The following is a 16531-nucleotide window of genomic DNA, read 5'->3' on the forward strand; positions in this document are numbered from 1 at the left end:
GGCCCTACGACTGCCCCAAAGTAAATGTAGGAGGAGTTACAGGGGAAAAAACTTCCTCGGTCAGTGGCACGCTGTTTCGGATCGCCTTTGAAGCGACAGGCACGCACACAAACCCACGCATACACCCACATTCTCACTCACTTCCACACTGTTTCCTTTGCTTTCACCCGCGGAGATTGACAGCACACTGAGCCGCTGTCATGACGCGCAGCTCACCGGTTACCGCTCACGGTACATTCATTAGATATGTTCTGCCACGCACACCAGGAATGAACTGAAAAGACAGAGCTGGCACCAACAGAGAGGTAAGAATGTGCTTTTAGCTGATCTTTAAGTTTCGTGGTGTTATAAACTTTATTCCGTTGGGCAGTCGCTGCTGTACTTTGTACCATGAGGCTGTTGTCAGTCTCTAGTGAAAACGGTAAACAGTTTTCTGAACGTTTGAATGAGCAGTGGCTGCCAAGTAGTGATTTCAGTTCCTCGGTTTCACTAATCGTTTGACAGTAAATAGTTACAGATTCTTCCAAAAGGTCAGAAAACTCAATTAAGCGGCAATCCAAAGGCTTCTTAGAATCAGACTGTAATGAACTGTGGAAATTATCCACCACATTTTTCAGTGATCCACCACAGTGTGTGTTTAAGGGATCCAAATGTCTCTGTGTAACTGTGGGAATCTCCCTGCAGGGAGCTCTCTCCGTCCCAGACACACAGACATGTGAGTGAGTTAACAGGGGGTTATAGTCTAAACTTAGAGCTCATAACCCCTGTCTCACATTTCTCTCTGCTAACTCCTCTCCCACATGTTTGCCGTCTACCAGCCTACGTTGTACACCCAGAGACACCTCACCTCAAACATCTCCTGCATAGTCATGCAGTTGGACGCAGCCACACACACAGCTGATCACACCATATGTCTCTCATTATGCTAGATGTTATTGTCATGGCCCACAGAGTGTCACAATAGTGTACCAGGCTGTGGCTGTGGCTTCAGACTGTGTGGAGACTGGGAGGTTGTTTAAGGTATGTGGTCATTAGTTACAACAGCCCCTGTTATTACAAGCAATGCATGATGTGTCTGAGGCTTAACAAGTCAGCAATCAAGCATTGTTTATAAGAGACTTTAGTGAAGTGTTGTGACAGCCTCACTCAGAAGAAGGGTTTGGAACACTGCCGCTTAGAGGAAACAATAGTTTTATCTAAAGGTGTTTGGTAAAGAGGATTTACGTGACTTGTATAATCAAATTACCTTTTTTATTGATAGTATCTATGGTTTTATGGAGACAGCTGCTGTTAGCTTTTGATGCTAACAACGGCCTGTGCATGTGACTGCACATATGAGCTTGGAGACCAGTCTGCGTTTATTAGATTGGATATTTGTTGAACAATGGCAAACAAGCAGGGCTGTACAGAGAGCGTCAGGATATTCCCTGCTATGGCTCCTGCTTGTTTACAGCTTTCTGTCTCACCAGGCACGCAGATTCAGTCATGAAGAAGAGGAGACCAGTTACAGACAAGAATATCAGGCCTCTGCATCGCCTAATTTTGCGGAAGCACTTGTTTTCCAACATCAGTGATTGCATCTGATGGTAGCTGACACGAGGCGTGTAAGGCATCAGCTGTTTCTATCACCTCATTACATCAATTGGCCCCTCCATCTCGGTTAACGGCGTAATCTGCAATTTGCTGTGTCTGCCGGCAGTCATCAGATACGTTTTCAAAGTTTAACTTGGATACTGTTCGGGTACAAAAACAAAATGCATAATTCTACTCAGGTTTACTCTCCATATAAGCTTATTTTTACGGCATGTGATGTTTGTGTCATCAATTCAACACTTTTTGGTAGTTTTATTCACTTTCCATTTAAAGTGTTGGAATAGATAAGTATAGATATGTGCACATTGATTTTGTGGGAAACACCCTTTGCTGTAAAACCTACTGTAGTATTTCAGTTTCAGTAATTTTTAAATTAATGTAAAGTCCCTGTAAAGACTTCTCTACCTCCTATCTGATAATACACAGTGATCAACCACAGCTGACCAGATCGACTGGTCAGCTGTGGTTGATCTGTGTGGAATCTGCATCTTCTCCATGTCCCTGTGTGATTTGTTCTGGTAGAGCCTGACCCATTTATTGACGGGTAAATATTATCAGCTGGTATTGGCTTTCTAACAATACCGGCATTTATAACAGCTTATAAATAATATTTTATAATAATCAACAATTTTAAGAGTGTTCACGTTGCATAGTTTTTCCACCAGAAGGCACTCTGCAAGTTTCCTTTTGGGAACACACATTTGGAACGCCACAAAAAACCAATAACAGCTGATCTGAGTAGAGTCGTGCAGAACGTTAGTGGGTAACTACAGGTAACAAATGTTAGGGAAATGTATGCTTCAGTGTCTGAACGAGCAAAAAAACAAACAAACCCTGATATATCAGGATTCAATCTTATCATTATTGATCTTAAACATATTATATCAGTCGGGCTTGACTCTGAGCACACTGGCCTCATACCACAGTCCAGAGACGTGCATATTTAGGTGATCTGGTGATTCTAAATTGGTTGTGAATGGGACTGTCAATAGTTGTCTGTTTCTTTGTATTAGCCCTGTGATGGACTGCCAACATAGGCCCCAGCCGTGTCTGCCCCTGAATTGGATAAGTGGTTAAGAAAATGGATGAGAGAGATTAAAAATAGGAAAGTGATTAGTTACCATTAAGCTTTTATGTTTAGCAGTTATAATTGACATAAACACTGTCAATTATAACTACTTCTGTCTATACTCTGCATGTTGAAGAGAAAATCATAGTATGGGTAACTGTGTTTTTTATATATGTTTTAAGAATGGAGAGAATTTCACATTCTCAATGGAGCCATTGTTGTATTATTTACCGTGTCCCTCTCTGATGGTAATGGGTCGCCTAAGGTCAATTATTCTAATTTTCCCCTCCCTTTGATGCGCTTAATTATCAGGGGTGTCTCATAAGTGAGAACAATGGCGTCTATCACGATCTTCTCACCACGCCATCTCTATTTTCAGCATTCAGCCTTTTTTTTTCTCAGTGACCTCACACTGTAGAAAGAGGCTTTTCTGTGGTGCTCTTGTCATATCACTTTGCCATCTGATGGTAGAAAGCTGAGTTGGGTTAAACTCTGTGTTGGAGATGAACTGATCCTCAACCTGTGTCACCAGGAAACTCTTACCCCCACTTAGCACTGACCTTGCAGCCTGTCCCTCTATGGAATCACCTTACTGTGTATCAGCAATACGTTATCCCAGCAACAAACGCGCACACACACACACACACATTGTCTATGTGACACACATTCTGTGCATATTTTCACTGACACACACAACACATAAGAACGCTATCACTGAGGCCTGCCCCCCCAACCCCTACACACTCATACCAATCGCAGAGAGTGCTTTGTGCATTCACTGACTGGCTGGGCAGTTACTGGAGAGAGAGAGCAAGACTGGTGGGAGGGGGAAGATGGAGACAGCAAGACACAGAAATATTAGAAAGAGAAGCAGACAGATAGAGAAGAAGGAGAAATTAATACTGGGGGGGGACATTAGAGACAGATCCTAACTGGTGGGAAGACAGACTGAGCAGGGCAGGAAGGAGAGTACAGAAATAGGAAGGGAGCCGGGAATTGTCCAGTAGAGAGGAAGAGAGGGAGTTGTTGTTGTTAAAGAGACTGAGAGGAACTGATGGGATGGCATTGATCTCTGGGAGCTGCCGACTCCTGGGCCAGATGGCGTCTTGTTGCTGCAGACCTCTCCTCAGCTCCTCCTGTTGCGGACCGCTCATCAAACTGTGCCTCTCCTCATTCACAGGTCGGTCCCACTCCGTTCTCTGTGCTCTGCTGCCATGAGCAACTGCTACAGTCATATAGGCAGGAGCAGTAATCAGTATACAACATGGGTAATACACTTAGCCAAGAAGGTAAAAAAAAAAACAAAAACAAATAAAAAGGGGGGAGGCATGGTGTGTTTCTGCACTGTGACTGCATGACTTTGCTTGTGTTGACTCAAGCAGTCCCAGTGGTGCTAACTGTCCTCCGTGTTGTAGAATGGAAAGAATAGGCTTTTGTCCTCTTAGGCATAATGTCATGTTGCATACTGTGTTACTAAATTGTGTGCTCCCATTGTTTTGTGAATGCTTTGCATCAAGATAATGATGTTCTTTTGTGGTTCTGCACTGACAACACATGTAAAAAGTGGAATTCTAATCTGAATTATTACAGTTTTTTTTTTTCCTTTTTAAAATTTAAATCGCGTCTGATGTTGTGACCACGGTGACATAAATGTGTGCTCTGAGGAGTCAGGGGCAGAGGAGCTGAGTGTGTGTGTATGAGTAAGCCTGGAGGTCTTAATGATGTCAGTGCAGTTGTGTGTCCGTGCTCGGCCTGTGTGTGTTTAACGTCCGTGTATACCCTTAACAACTCCTCAAACTAACGAAAAAGCTCAAGTATGCCTCCGTCTCCCTAAGTGATGTCAGCACTCTCCCCACCCAGAAACATATTTGTTTAAAAAAACCAGAAGATTCTTCTCTTCCATCTGTAAGGTAAAGCTACACCCAGGAGGATCTTGACTTAAAGACTAAAAATATATTAAAGGACTAAAAGCAAATATTAAACTCAACTCATATATTTTTGTTTTGTTGAGTTTGCAAACCCTCCTTAATGAACCTTGATATGAATAAAATAACTTCCTGGATTCTTTGCTGGTTACTTTTTAACACTTCCTGCCAGGAAATGGTCTACCTTATAAGTATTCAAAAAGGTGATTAATGAGGATCGTAATGAGATTTAGGGTACTGATAAGCAACATTTGTTTGATTTATTTATTTTTTTTTAAAGATAGGTTAGCTAATTGCTAAGTGACTGCTGGCTGTAGCTTTGTATTAACCAGTAGATGCAGGAGTGGTGGATCAAAGAAAATACATTATGCATGTATCCCCAAATTTTTAGACTATTACTGTTGTGATATTTAACGCTGTATTGCTTAGGATCATAGAAACAATTCAATTTTTTCAGTATTGTCATTGCTTTTCTTTTTCCAGACATCTCTCCTGCCGAACTGGATGCTCTATGGAGGGAACCGCCATATACTCTCGGTGGAGCTAATGAACACTTCCCAGGAAATGACATCATGACTCAAGGTGTGTTAGCTATGTTGCACCAAACAGCCGGATGTTTGGAATCAGTTTGAAATCATAACATTATTAAGTGCCCGATTAGTTTAGAGTACAAATAAGTCATCAGCATTCATGTGAGAAGGAGCGGTGCTGCTTGCGCCGTGTTCAAGCAGAGGAAGTGTTTGGGATATCCTCCCTGCACAATGGAACAAACCAGGGACAGCCCGTATCAACTTTCCTGAAAAAAAAAAAAAGCGTGTGCATTCAGCTTGCTGCAGGTTTAGAAATGATTAAGATCCTGTTTACTTAAATGGCTGGCACAGAAAAAGTGCTAGAGTAATTGGTGATATGTCTAAAGCTGTAATCTACTAAAGTATGTAGCAAATGAGTTTAAACTGAGCATAAAATGAAAAACTTGACAAACAAACACTTCTTACAACATCCGGCTCTGGAAGATAGGATGGGTGGTGTCAGTTGACGGACTACTGTGGATTTTTGTGGATATATTAGAAAGAAAGTCTAGAAACTACTTTTAAATTCATGAGTTCATCCTGTTCAAATACAGACTGCAGCGTGTTGTTTTTGTAAATAGCAAAGAGCGATTGCTATCTTGTGTCATCTGGTAACATTCCCAGTTTAATCTCCATGCCAGTCTGGAACATGCATTGCAGTAGCAATCTACTCTTAAAGCCCTTGTGTTGTCTGTTTTGATAAAATAGTTTCCACATACAACATCCACGTCTCGATTACACCTCAAATGTGAAAATGCTGTTTAGGAAACACTGCCTTAACCAAAAGTACGCTGAGTTTCCTCTCCTCATTTTCTTCTTGTTTAAATTTTAAGATCTAAACTATATTCAGGAACTGTTTCATGACTTTATTTCCTCTTTCAGGTGCTGGTGAAGAGGAGGATGTTGCAATAGTAATATCAGGTGAAGGTACGGTGGAGCCTGACAGTTACTGGAAGAAGAGGAAGGAGGCCTTCCTTAGAGGAAGTACCGTGTCACTGGGAGACAAATTCTCTTCAGGTACACTTTGTGGCGCTTTTACTCGAATTATTTGCCTGGATTGTTTTGCCTTATTACTGGAAAACCTGCTTTCGTATAAGCTTTGCTAAACTAATTTCATACACAGGATCGTTTCCCATGCATATTATATTTATGCATACTGATGAACAACATTCCCCGTCTGCTAATGTTTTACTCACTCAGCATTTTAACTTCATCCATCATTTTCCCTCAGGTTCTTCCTCTCAAATGGATTTAAATGGCCACACTGAGTGTCCAGTAAAAGGCCTAATAGCTTTGTTATTCCTCTGAGGAATCACATTGTGCTCACAAAGTATCTTCCTGAAATATAAGCTCTCAGAGAAAATATTTGACAAAATCTTGCTTTTTTTTTTTTTTTTTGATGAAAATGATGTGTTTTTATTCCGGTTTCGGTTTTATGTTTTACTTTTTTGGAGATACTCTGAATAGTGGAACAAAAGGATTTAAAATGCCCTCCATATTTATTCCTGGTTAGCTGTAGCTCAGGTAGAGTGGGTGATGTACTAACTGGAAGGTTGGTGGTTTGATTCCTGGCTGCTCCAATCTGTGCTGTAAAGTATTTTGGGGCAAGATACTGAACCTTAAGTGTTCCAGTGCATTCATCACAATGCGAATGTGCGTGAATGGGTGAAGGAAAAATGTTATATAAAGCACTTTGAGTACAATATAAGTGAAGTAGAAAAGGCTAATTCTTTATATTCCTCATATTTCACTGCTATAACCAATTTGAACTCAGTGTTGATAACCCCAGAGCGCATTTTGTCCTCTTGCTAGAAATCGTGCTACTGTTCACCGGACGACGGCGTTCCAGTGCAGATTCTGACCGGACCCTCCAGGAGGCGCTACGCACACGACTCCGAGTGGTGGAGAGCAACAGCCAGGACGTCATACAGCTCTTCAAAGTGAGTCCCTATGATGAAGACGACACACAAGCTTCCCTACACTTCTAAACTGTCTGATATAATAATGAAAAAGTAGTATGTTTTTACCATATAATGATTTCATATTACGCAGTATTATATACTGTACATGTAATGTGCACTTTATAGAGATGGCTTAATGACTTTTTACTGTAACGTGAGACTTTGTTTCTGCAGGACTTGTCTGCACGTCTGGTCTCTGTCCACGCTGAGAAGGATAGCTTTGTACTCACATTCAAAACTGTAGAGGAAATCTGGAAGTTTTCAACATACCTTGCACTAGGTAGGACTAATAAGCAACCTTCTGGATGACATTTCAATGTCTGTATTCTCTCTTTTTCGTCTTTGTTGTGCCATCATCACAGTAATAGTACTGGTTGGCATGAGTATAAGCAGTAGTATTTCATCTGGTGTTGCATGTGCTCTTGCCCAGGCTATGTGGCTCGTTGCTTGGAAAACTTCCTCTGCGATCCGTCATTCTGGTTGGACCCAGAGCTGCTCAATGACTTGCAGATCAGTGTGACGGTGGATGAGGAACATCTGGCCACACTGTACCTTGGACTTTTACTCCAGGAAGGTCAGTAGTGTTGTAAGCGCAGTAATTCATGTCACTGAAATGTAAGGGTTTGTTTTATCAGGCCTGGCATTGCACAGGGATAACATGTGGAGGGAAAAGGTTAAGCATCTGTAAATAGAAATGAGATCCTGTCAGTAAATCAGTGATCCGAAGTCTATACTTTAGACTCTAAAGCTGCTGCCTGTATTTCAAAATGTTAATCTATTGATTCATAATGAGATTTAAAAAAGAAAGATAAAGTCAAATGAGTCATTGTCAGAGTAAGCTTGAACTTAAGTAGTTAATTATAGGATGTTAACTGAGTTCACTGTGATTTGATCCCATTATTTTTAATCCATTTCTTTGTGACCCCAATTAAGACTTGAATGAACAGGTTGCCTCACATAGCTTAAGTAAAATTGTAGAACAGACCCACCTCATATGTAGTGGAAGCACTTTTGTGCTGTGCGGAAACTAATTTAGAAACTACGATACACTTTTAATCAAGTCAACATTATAATCACACTTTTATTCATATCAGGTTTATAGAGTTACTGTTAAACCAAAATCCCAAATTTGATCTGCTGTTTGAATGCATTAGACAACGACATGAAGTACAACTTACTGTGCTGTTCTCCTCCATGAATGTGTATCGATTCCCTCCTGCCGGGGCGGCACAGACATCCCTTCTTTCTCTTGAACATATCCTTCAGGCAAAATGCATCATGGGAATGCATAATAGGACTGCAATGCTGGCAAATAGTGGTGAAAATTACATTAACTTAATGGGCCAGGTTATAAAACATCCATCTTTTCCCAGTGACTGAATGAGGGCGCGGCAACTCTGGCAATTTTGCTGATTTTGAACTTAAGTGCAGTAACGTTTACCAGCATCATAAGCAATGACTAAAGACGGGTTTTGTGTTTCTTTGTGTTTCGGGCGGGGGAATAGCGAAGCTGATTCTCTCTACTAAAAATCAGTCTCCTTCCAGGATCCTGCTTTGCTAAGGCGCTGTTCACCAGAGCCGACAATGACGAGGATGAGGAGCAGCTGTCGTTCCAAAAGAATGACCTCTTGGTGGTGAGGGACACGGGGCAGGACGACATGTGGGAGGGCACCTTGCTCACCACAGGAAACCATGGCATGGTGCCCGTCACTGCCATGCAGCCCCTGCCCTACCCGTTCTATCAGTAAGTTGCTATCTGTTCCTCAAATTGACCACTTCACCTATGTGGAGTACAGTATTTGTTAAATTATACTTCCTGTTTGGTCAGGTGGTTCCTGAAGAAGTACCCAGTCTATGCTGGATGCTCACAAACAGAAAGGGAACCATTTGAGCATCCTATCGGTAAAGCTTTGCTATCACATACAGCATACTGTAACCACAGTGCCTGTTGAAATGTAACTGCGTAACTAACTGATATACCCTCAAATTCCTAATCAGTGTGCTTAAAAGTGTTGTTTCTTTTGCCCTTCACCTCATTAAATGCCTCAGTGACTGGCTCCTGTGTGGCAGTAGCTGACTACAGCCCAGTGGGACCAGATGAGCTCCCGCTCAGCCAAGGTGACGTTGTGGAGATCCAGGGTCTGTTGCTCCGAAGCCTGGGTGTTTTCATAGGACGACACACTTCAACTGGATGCCGCGGCTTTGTTCAAATAGCTCACGTCAAGCCTCTCAATACTGCACCCTTGTAAGAAAGTCTTTTTTTTTTTTTTTGTAAATCCAGGCAGTGGCTTAAACTAGCTGGTCTCATTGTAACATGTTTCACGCTTCACCTGAAAATCACTTTATCGCAATACCATCTACATTCCTTATGTCTTGTTTACAGTCTTCTGCTAATCTTTTATGAAATCCTATTTCGAGGATTCACAGTCTGGACAGGGCGGATCAGGTGATGAGGCCTGGATAATCATAATGCTGCCTTTGTTTCCGTTACACAGAGATGGACAATTGGTCTTTCTAACCGAGGAGGAGAAAGCCAGCCTTGCTCAGGTTAACCCTTGCAGTTCTGAGCTGAGCGACAGCGGCCTGCTGGAAAGGCTTTTCTCGACTGACATCAGCTCCGTTTACAGGCTAGGTAAAGGAATGACTGGGCTCGCTGAGAAATGTTGCACTTTTAATTAGCTAGGGGAAAAGGGAGGGATCGTGTCATCGAGGCATAACTGAAATACAAGTCATGTTTGTTTCCTAAATAGCGGCGGTATTTGTAATTTATTCTGGGAAAGATAGTTTCCATCTGTGCTTCCAGCTGGAAAATCAATGCTGAATTGATTTACCTTGTGTGTTTCCAGATAGGCTGGATGAAACCGACTTCATGTACATTAGGAGTCGGCCAAAACATGGTAATGACTTTTTAAGAAGAAACCTGACGTTTACGATGCTGATGCCTTTGAGCAGCTTGAGAAAGGATTTATGATTATACCTGTCGTCTTTACAGATCTTAAAGGCCTTACGAGCGCTCGTCAAAGCATCATGTCAGAGAGAAGTGGAGTCACACCCACCCACCAGTCGTCCCCTCGCCAATCGCTCTCTCGCTCCTCTCCTCATCTGTCCCTCTGTCACTCTCTCAACCCTCTGCCACGAGAGGGAGAGCGCCTATCCTTCACCCTGGATGACACATTCAGAGAACTGGACGAGTTCCAGGAAGATCCTCCTCTTTTCTTGGAAGAGAACAGCTGGGATGGGGAGGAGTCAGAGAGCAGTGACCCTACACTGACTCTACTCAACCAGGAACACTTCCAGGTCTGCCTCATTTATTACATTACTCAAGTCTTTCTTTCTTAGCCATGTTGAGCTTCCTGTGTCTGACTTTCATTAGGACATTTGCCCTCCTGTTAACTCGGTTAATGCCTAAAATAACTCTAAAACCCTTTGTTTGTTGTTTTTTACCCCCAGGATGCTTTCTTGCCCCTGTATGACCTGCAGTATTCCTTCCTGTGGGTGACTTTCAGCGGCAAGACTGAGGACGAGCTGTCAGGTCACCTTGAGAGTGTCAGAGAGTGTGCCAAGAGAATGGGAATGCACTGGGCGCATCGGCGGGCATGCTTTCTCCTGGGGAGACTATGTGCCAGGAAGCTAAAGTTCTCACAGGCATGTTTTTGTTTTTTTTTTTCATTTGCATTTACCATAAGTGTGCTTTGTAGGCTGTATGATTACATACTTTAGTGTTTTCTAAACAGAGATTTCAAGGCAAGTTAGCCTGTAACAAGACACCACACATGACCATTTACATAATATTGTAATAATAATAATGATGCTTTTTGCAGTGTGGAGAGAGATAAAATGAAGTGCACAAATTATTTGTCGCACCTTTTAAATGAAAATAGGTTTGAAACACCGAATTTTGCTGCAGTTTTACTTGGTGGAACATATTTGTTTTCGATCTACACCAGTGTACAATCTTTTCTCCCCAGGCACGTGTATACTACGAGGAAGCTCTGAGCGTCAGTGTCGACAGCTTCTCTGATGTTCAGCTCCTGGTTGCCCTCTTCACAAACCTCACTGCTATTTACCTGAAGCAACGCATGACTGACAAGCTGCCCCAGACTCTGGAGAAGGCCAGCGCCCTGCTCCTATGCCTCCCCTGTCGTTCCTTCACATCGACCGATGAAGTCGAACTGCTCAAGGTGCTCCTGAGGAGATCGGTGGTGATGGTGGACAAGCACCTGGAGGCTCGTATCTGCTACCTCATGTCCACCCTCTTCCTGCTACTCAAGAAGAGCGATGACGCTCTTCCTTTTGTCGAGCGGCTCCAGTTTCTTTCGCTGACTCTGTCTGCCGCCGACGGGCAACCGATAGCTCCTTTGGATCTCAACTGGCTCCTCAGCTGGCTCTATCACTGCAAATACATGCCTTACTTAGCACTTGCCTCGCTGAGCCTGGATTCGAGACAGGACCACACTCTCTACAATGTCTTTCAGAGGATTGAATTATTTATCAGGAACTCTGTTCGTTTGAACCCCTGCTGGAAGGAAGGAACCTCACTGCTCCCTGCTCAGATCGTAGTTTACCTGCAGCAGACTCTGGCAATAGCCGAGCGCGAGGATGACATGAAGATCCAAAGGGACCTGTGTTTGGGCTTGGCCTCAGTTTACCAGCAGTACGGCGCTCTTGATAAAGCACTGCACTGTGCTCAACGAGCTGTGGAGAAAGGAGGCCACATCAATGAGGAGGAGGGATTTGAGGCATCTGTGTTGCTTGGGTGGTTGCTGGTGTTGACAGGCCAGGCTGAGAAGGCCCAGAGTGTTCTACAACCACTGCTCACATCACTACAGGTACAGTGACCAGTGATGAACTGGTGAAGAATGACACACTCGCAGTGAATGTCTAAACAAACATGAATGTCATGGGTAATACGTGCCTTCGCATCTTTCTGCAGGGAACAGACAGTCCCACTCAGCGAGGTGTGATCCATAACCTGCTGGCTTTGTGTCTGAGGCGTCAGGGTCGCATCCCAGAGGCAGGATGGCACCTCCACTCTGCCTTGGTAATCTCCAGAGAAAATGGAAACCAAAGGAATCAGGCCCTGGCACTTGCCAACCTGGGGTGTCTGGCACTGGACGCGGGGGCGTCTTTGATTGCAGAACGCTTCCTGGTCAGGTCAGATCTTTGACATTTTTTGAAAAATCTGCCACAGTTAAGTTTTGACAGATCAAACAAATCTAGCGTCTATAGGATTATTTAGTTTTGATATAATCTTATTTTCTCTTTATTTTAGATCCATGTGCCTTTTTTGGGATCTCTGGGAAAGCCCGACAGATGAGGAGCACGTTCAAACCTACCTGTGGCTGGGGCGTAGCTACAAAGACAGGGGGCGGAGTCAGGACATCAGGGCATGCTATGAAATTGGGTTACTAATTGCACTACATGCCAAAAACCTGCACAGTAAGTACAAGTTCATCCATGAAACTTGCTGTAATGTACCTCCACTGAAAATGGCACCTTCAAGCATGCATTTAGGTTCATGTATTCGTGCACACTAACTACTAACTGCATGTAAACAGAGGACTTTGTATTAAAATTCAAGCAGGTATGACCAGTATGATTAGCTGGTTATGTTGATCTGAATTTTTCATAGGTCAGATGGTGGTGGCCAAGGTGCTGAGCCGACTGTATGCTGACATGCTGCTTTATGGTCAGAGCATTGTCTACTATGAGCACTGTGTGTCAGTGTCCAGAGAACTGAAGGATAAGAGACTGGAGGGGGAGTATCTGGAAAAGCTCAGTAGCCTCTACCTCACACTCAACGATGAGAGGTGAAGATTTGCGTCTCGTTTCTATGATTCTGTCTCTATCTGTAACCTAACATTTGTGTCTTAGATTTTATGGTTTTTAATCGTGCATTCTGTGCAGGTCATCTCGTAAATCTCTCGACTACACCAAACAAAGCTTGAGAATTTCTATCGATCTGGGAAAGAAGGAGGAAGAGTCTGAGACCTGGCTACAGGTCGGACGCATTTATTATCTCGTTTATGAGGATGAGTTGGCTGACATGTATTTACAGGTGAGGAGTGTTGGTGTGTGTACAGTAGTAGAGGGAACTTTTTCCTTTCAGTGCCTTTTGTTGTTTCATAAATCTGGTATTCCTGGAATGTCGATATTCCACATTCCTGAGCAGCAAACAGTTCCCTTACTAAGCAGTTAATGTTTTTACTTATGAAGTATAAAATAAAATAAGATCAAATGACAACATTTGATTACTTGTGTCTTGTCGTATTTGTTTTGTTTGCTTGTTTGTTTTTCAGGCAGCAGTAAAGACAGCCTTAAGGATGAATGACCCTCACTTTGCCATGAGCATCTATGAGGAGGCAGGAGATGTTTACTTTAAAGGTCACAGGAACCGGATGGCTTCACTGCCGTTCTACAGGGTAAAAGGATACTTCAAGTGTACTGGGTTTTTTTTGGTTTTTTTTGTTTTTTTCAATAACAAACTGTAGAAAGTTTGGATTCTCAGTAAAATTACTTATATTTGCTTTCAGGATGGGAGTCTGCCGTTTGCGAGGAGCATCGATGACATCCACTCAGAGTTTCGATTGTTAAGTAAACTCACAGACCTGCTGATAAATGAAAAGGAGCACGAGGAGGCTCTGCAGTACGCAACACTGGCTGTCCAGGTCGCCAGCAAAACAGGTACAAAGTTGAGCCGTGCCTGAGCCTCATGTCTGTAATAATCCTCTCAATCCAGGTACAGTGTGGTATTTGTACTTGGCAAGATACTTTATAAAAAAACATTGACTTTTTTTTGCTTTAGGAGTGAGTGTGAATGAGAGGAGTGCTTACCATCGATTAGCTACAATTTACTACAGTCTGGAGCAGTATGAGATGGCAGAAAACTACTACCTGAAGTCGCTGTCACTGAGTCCGCCTGTCCTACAGCACCCCATGGAGGCTCGCTACTACACCAAGGTCTACTGCAGGCTGGGAAACTTCACTCTACACAAACTCAAGGTACAAGGGACACAGTTACAGTGTTGCATTGGGAAAGATAGAGAGAGCACATTCCTAAAATGATCCTGTGTGGGGAAGCGACCGCACCGCCCCTTATTTTCTCCCTCATCTCGCTGAAGTCAGCGTTCTCAGAAAGAAATGGAAAAAATCATCCCAGAAAGGAAAATATAATAAGAGTGTGTTCTGACTCAGGCATATTTAATATTACTCTGTTAAGAGAAACACACATGCTCACACTGTAATTTGTTTTACACTTTAACCAATGATTTAGTTGCAGTATTAAAAATCTTCTTGTTTTTCTGTATTAAAATGAACTTTCGAGAAATTACTTCTTCTGTTGGCGATGATCGATTTCACTGTCCAAAGCTGATGGCAAATGTAAGCTTTATCTTTCTATATGTCAAAATGACCTGCTCATGTTTTAATCATTGGCTGAGAAACAGTATCGCTTTCAGGTTCATCTCGTGGCGATGTAACCTTCAAATGTGGAAATTATGTGTTTGATTTTGACAAGACCAGCTCTGACCTCTGTTCTGCGTGCTCGCTCTACAGGATGCTTTTGATGCAGTGGGCTACTTCCAGCTGGCTCTGGCAGCAGCACTTGAGGACCAAGCTAACCCTGAGGCTCTGTATGTGGTGTACATGAAGTTGGCCGAGATCCATGGCAACCACATGCCCGATGCTGAGCTGTGCCAAGTTTACAGAGACAGAGCCCAGAGTCTGAAGAGAGTTTTGGCTGGATTGGAAGGCACTGCTGTTGGACAGGAAAACAAAGATGATGCAGATAGAGAGGCCGTCCAAAATATGGAAAGGAACTTGGATGCTGACGTGGGATATACAGAAAATTTGGTTAAGTCGAGCTCCTCTTTTTATTCTATACCTGAAAGTGTGACGAGTGAAGATGACTTGGCTCCAAGAACTCGTAGGATGCACGTGAAATCAGACAACAGATGCACAGACGCTAATCTTAGATTAGGTGCTAATGGGAAAACCTACCATAACTATCTTCCTGACTCAGTGGATGTGTCTGGCTCTGAGACAGATACCATCGCCAGTCAGTCGTACACTGAGAGCATTTTCACGGAGTCCTTCGATACAGCCAAGGAGGACATGTCAGACTCCAGCAGCTCTACTGACACTCTACAAACTCACCTGAAGCCACCTGAACATAACATTCCCACTCAAATACCTGTTAATCGCACAAGTGATGTCACAGGAGACGCACAGTCCAAAGACGCTGATTCTGATACTCAGGATGACGAAAACACCCTCACTAATGAGACTCCAGCTCAAACAGAGCCTGGTACTGACCAGCGTGTTGTTATAAACAATGATGAAGCTCTAAGAGAGGGCAAAGAGAGAAATGGTTGTGAGACTGGTGGCGCTCACGGTTAACACGCTGACGGAGGCACATAGTCTTTCTCCCTTTACGGATCTTGCCGGCTTTTGCTTCATCAGGTCACATGTGTCTTGGCAGGGAAAAAGCCACAGGGCACAAACCCAATACTGTAAATCTATGAGACAATTCGCTGATTTAGAGCATGTTCGTTCTGTCTTATGCAATCACAGGGCACTGTGCTTGCAATATATGTTTTGTACATTTTTGTATCTCTGGAAGATATGACACAAACATAAAAAAAAGTGTTATTTTCTTTGCTGAGTGTTGATTTTTATGTGGTTGCCCAATCAAATAAGAGAGGAATATGCAGAGTATGTGCATGTTTCCATAAGGAAGAACAGATATAAAACATGAATAATAATTACTGCTCATTTATACTACCAGCCGTTACTGCTATAATGGTTGGTAGTATTAATGATTCTTTGTGGTAGCATTTCATGGGCAGTGCCACACATTCCAGTATATGCATACATATATATAGTTAGGTTTCCTAGAAACCATTTCAAAACAAAGTTAAGTGTGATATGCTGTAAATGTAGAGGAAGTTTTAAACATAAGCAGAAGTATGTCTGAGTTATTTAAATACAAGGTTAGATAAAAATCATTTGCATACAGGTGACACGTGCGTTATTCAGCAGCTTACTTTCCTTAATGGAAGGTACAAAACCAACCTGATGTCAGAAAGAAATCACAATGTTCCAGGTGAGATTTTATGCCTGAAACCAGGCAAAAAGAGGACAGAAGAGTAAATGGTGTGAGAAAGTGATCCCGAATGCTCTGCAGCTTCCCTGCAGTGTATTCCAGTATATTTTGTCCCTGTGGCTTTGTTTCTTATTTGTGTTTTGGTTGATAGAAAGACCACCATAAACTGATGCAGACTAGGCACAATTTGGTGAGGAAATTGTGAAAATATGAAGGTTCTGATGCTCCCTGTGTTGAAATTGACCTTATTCCTGTTGTGTTTATTGTTATAATGGAAATGCAAAAGAAGGAATGAAAGAGAAAATGGTGCA

General features: G+C 42.7%; 1 protein-coding gene across 3 annotated transcripts; it reads left to right on the forward strand.

Moving 5' to 3' along the window:
* Nucleotides 1-25: 25 nt before the first annotated feature.
* Nucleotides 26-16531, forward strand: sh3tc2 (SH3 domain and tetratricopeptide repeats 2). 3 transcript variants are annotated; one of them, XM_082550002.1, is made up of 23 exons: nucleotides 26-305; nucleotides 3843-3951; nucleotides 5071-5169; nucleotides 6039-6173; nucleotides 6969-7096; nucleotides 7292-7397; nucleotides 7548-7691; nucleotides 8663-8861; nucleotides 8946-9019; nucleotides 9167-9362; nucleotides 9613-9749; nucleotides 9964-10014; nucleotides 10110-10414; nucleotides 10568-10762; nucleotides 11086-11946; nucleotides 12051-12271; nucleotides 12390-12556; nucleotides 12750-12927; nucleotides 13025-13175; nucleotides 13417-13539; nucleotides 13651-13801; nucleotides 13923-14119; nucleotides 14672-16531. In XM_082550002.1, the coding sequence occupies exons 2-23, from the start codon at nucleotides 3927-3929 to the stop codon at nucleotides 15512-15514; spliced, it is 4686 nt and encodes a 1561-aa protein (XP_082406128.1). In that variant the 5' UTR covers nucleotides 26-305; nucleotides 3843-3926; the 3' UTR covers nucleotides 15515-16531. The 3 variants fall into 3 exon arrangements, with proteins under 3 accessions (XP_082406128.1, XP_082406129.1, XP_082406127.1); XM_082550003.1 differs by lacking the exon at nucleotides 3843-3951; XM_082550001.1 differs by lacking the exons at nucleotides 26-305; nucleotides 3843-3951 and adding an exon at nucleotides 321-3842.

The sequence above is a fragment of the Aulonocara stuartgranti genome (genome assembly GCF_965226115.1).
Source record: "Aulonocara stuartgranti genome assembly, chromosome: 2".
NCBI lineage: Eukaryota > Metazoa > Chordata > Actinopteri > Cichliformes > Cichlidae > Aulonocara > Aulonocara stuartgranti.

Bases quoted from the DNA above. Each gene is read 5' to 3' on its own strand.
- sh3tc2 (XM_082550001.1), top strand. From the start codon at position 3,722: ATGGCATTGATCTCTGGGAGCTGCCGACTCCTGGGCCAGATGGCGTCT. The intron at 13,176-13,416 runs GTGAGGAGTGTT...TTTGTTTTTCAG, and splicing joins TGGCTGACATGTATTTACAG to GCAGCAGTAAAGACAGCCTT. The intron at 13,540-13,650 runs GTAAAAGGATAC...ATTTGCTTTCAG, and splicing joins CTTCACTGCCGTTCTACAGG to GATGGGAGTCTGCCGTTTGC.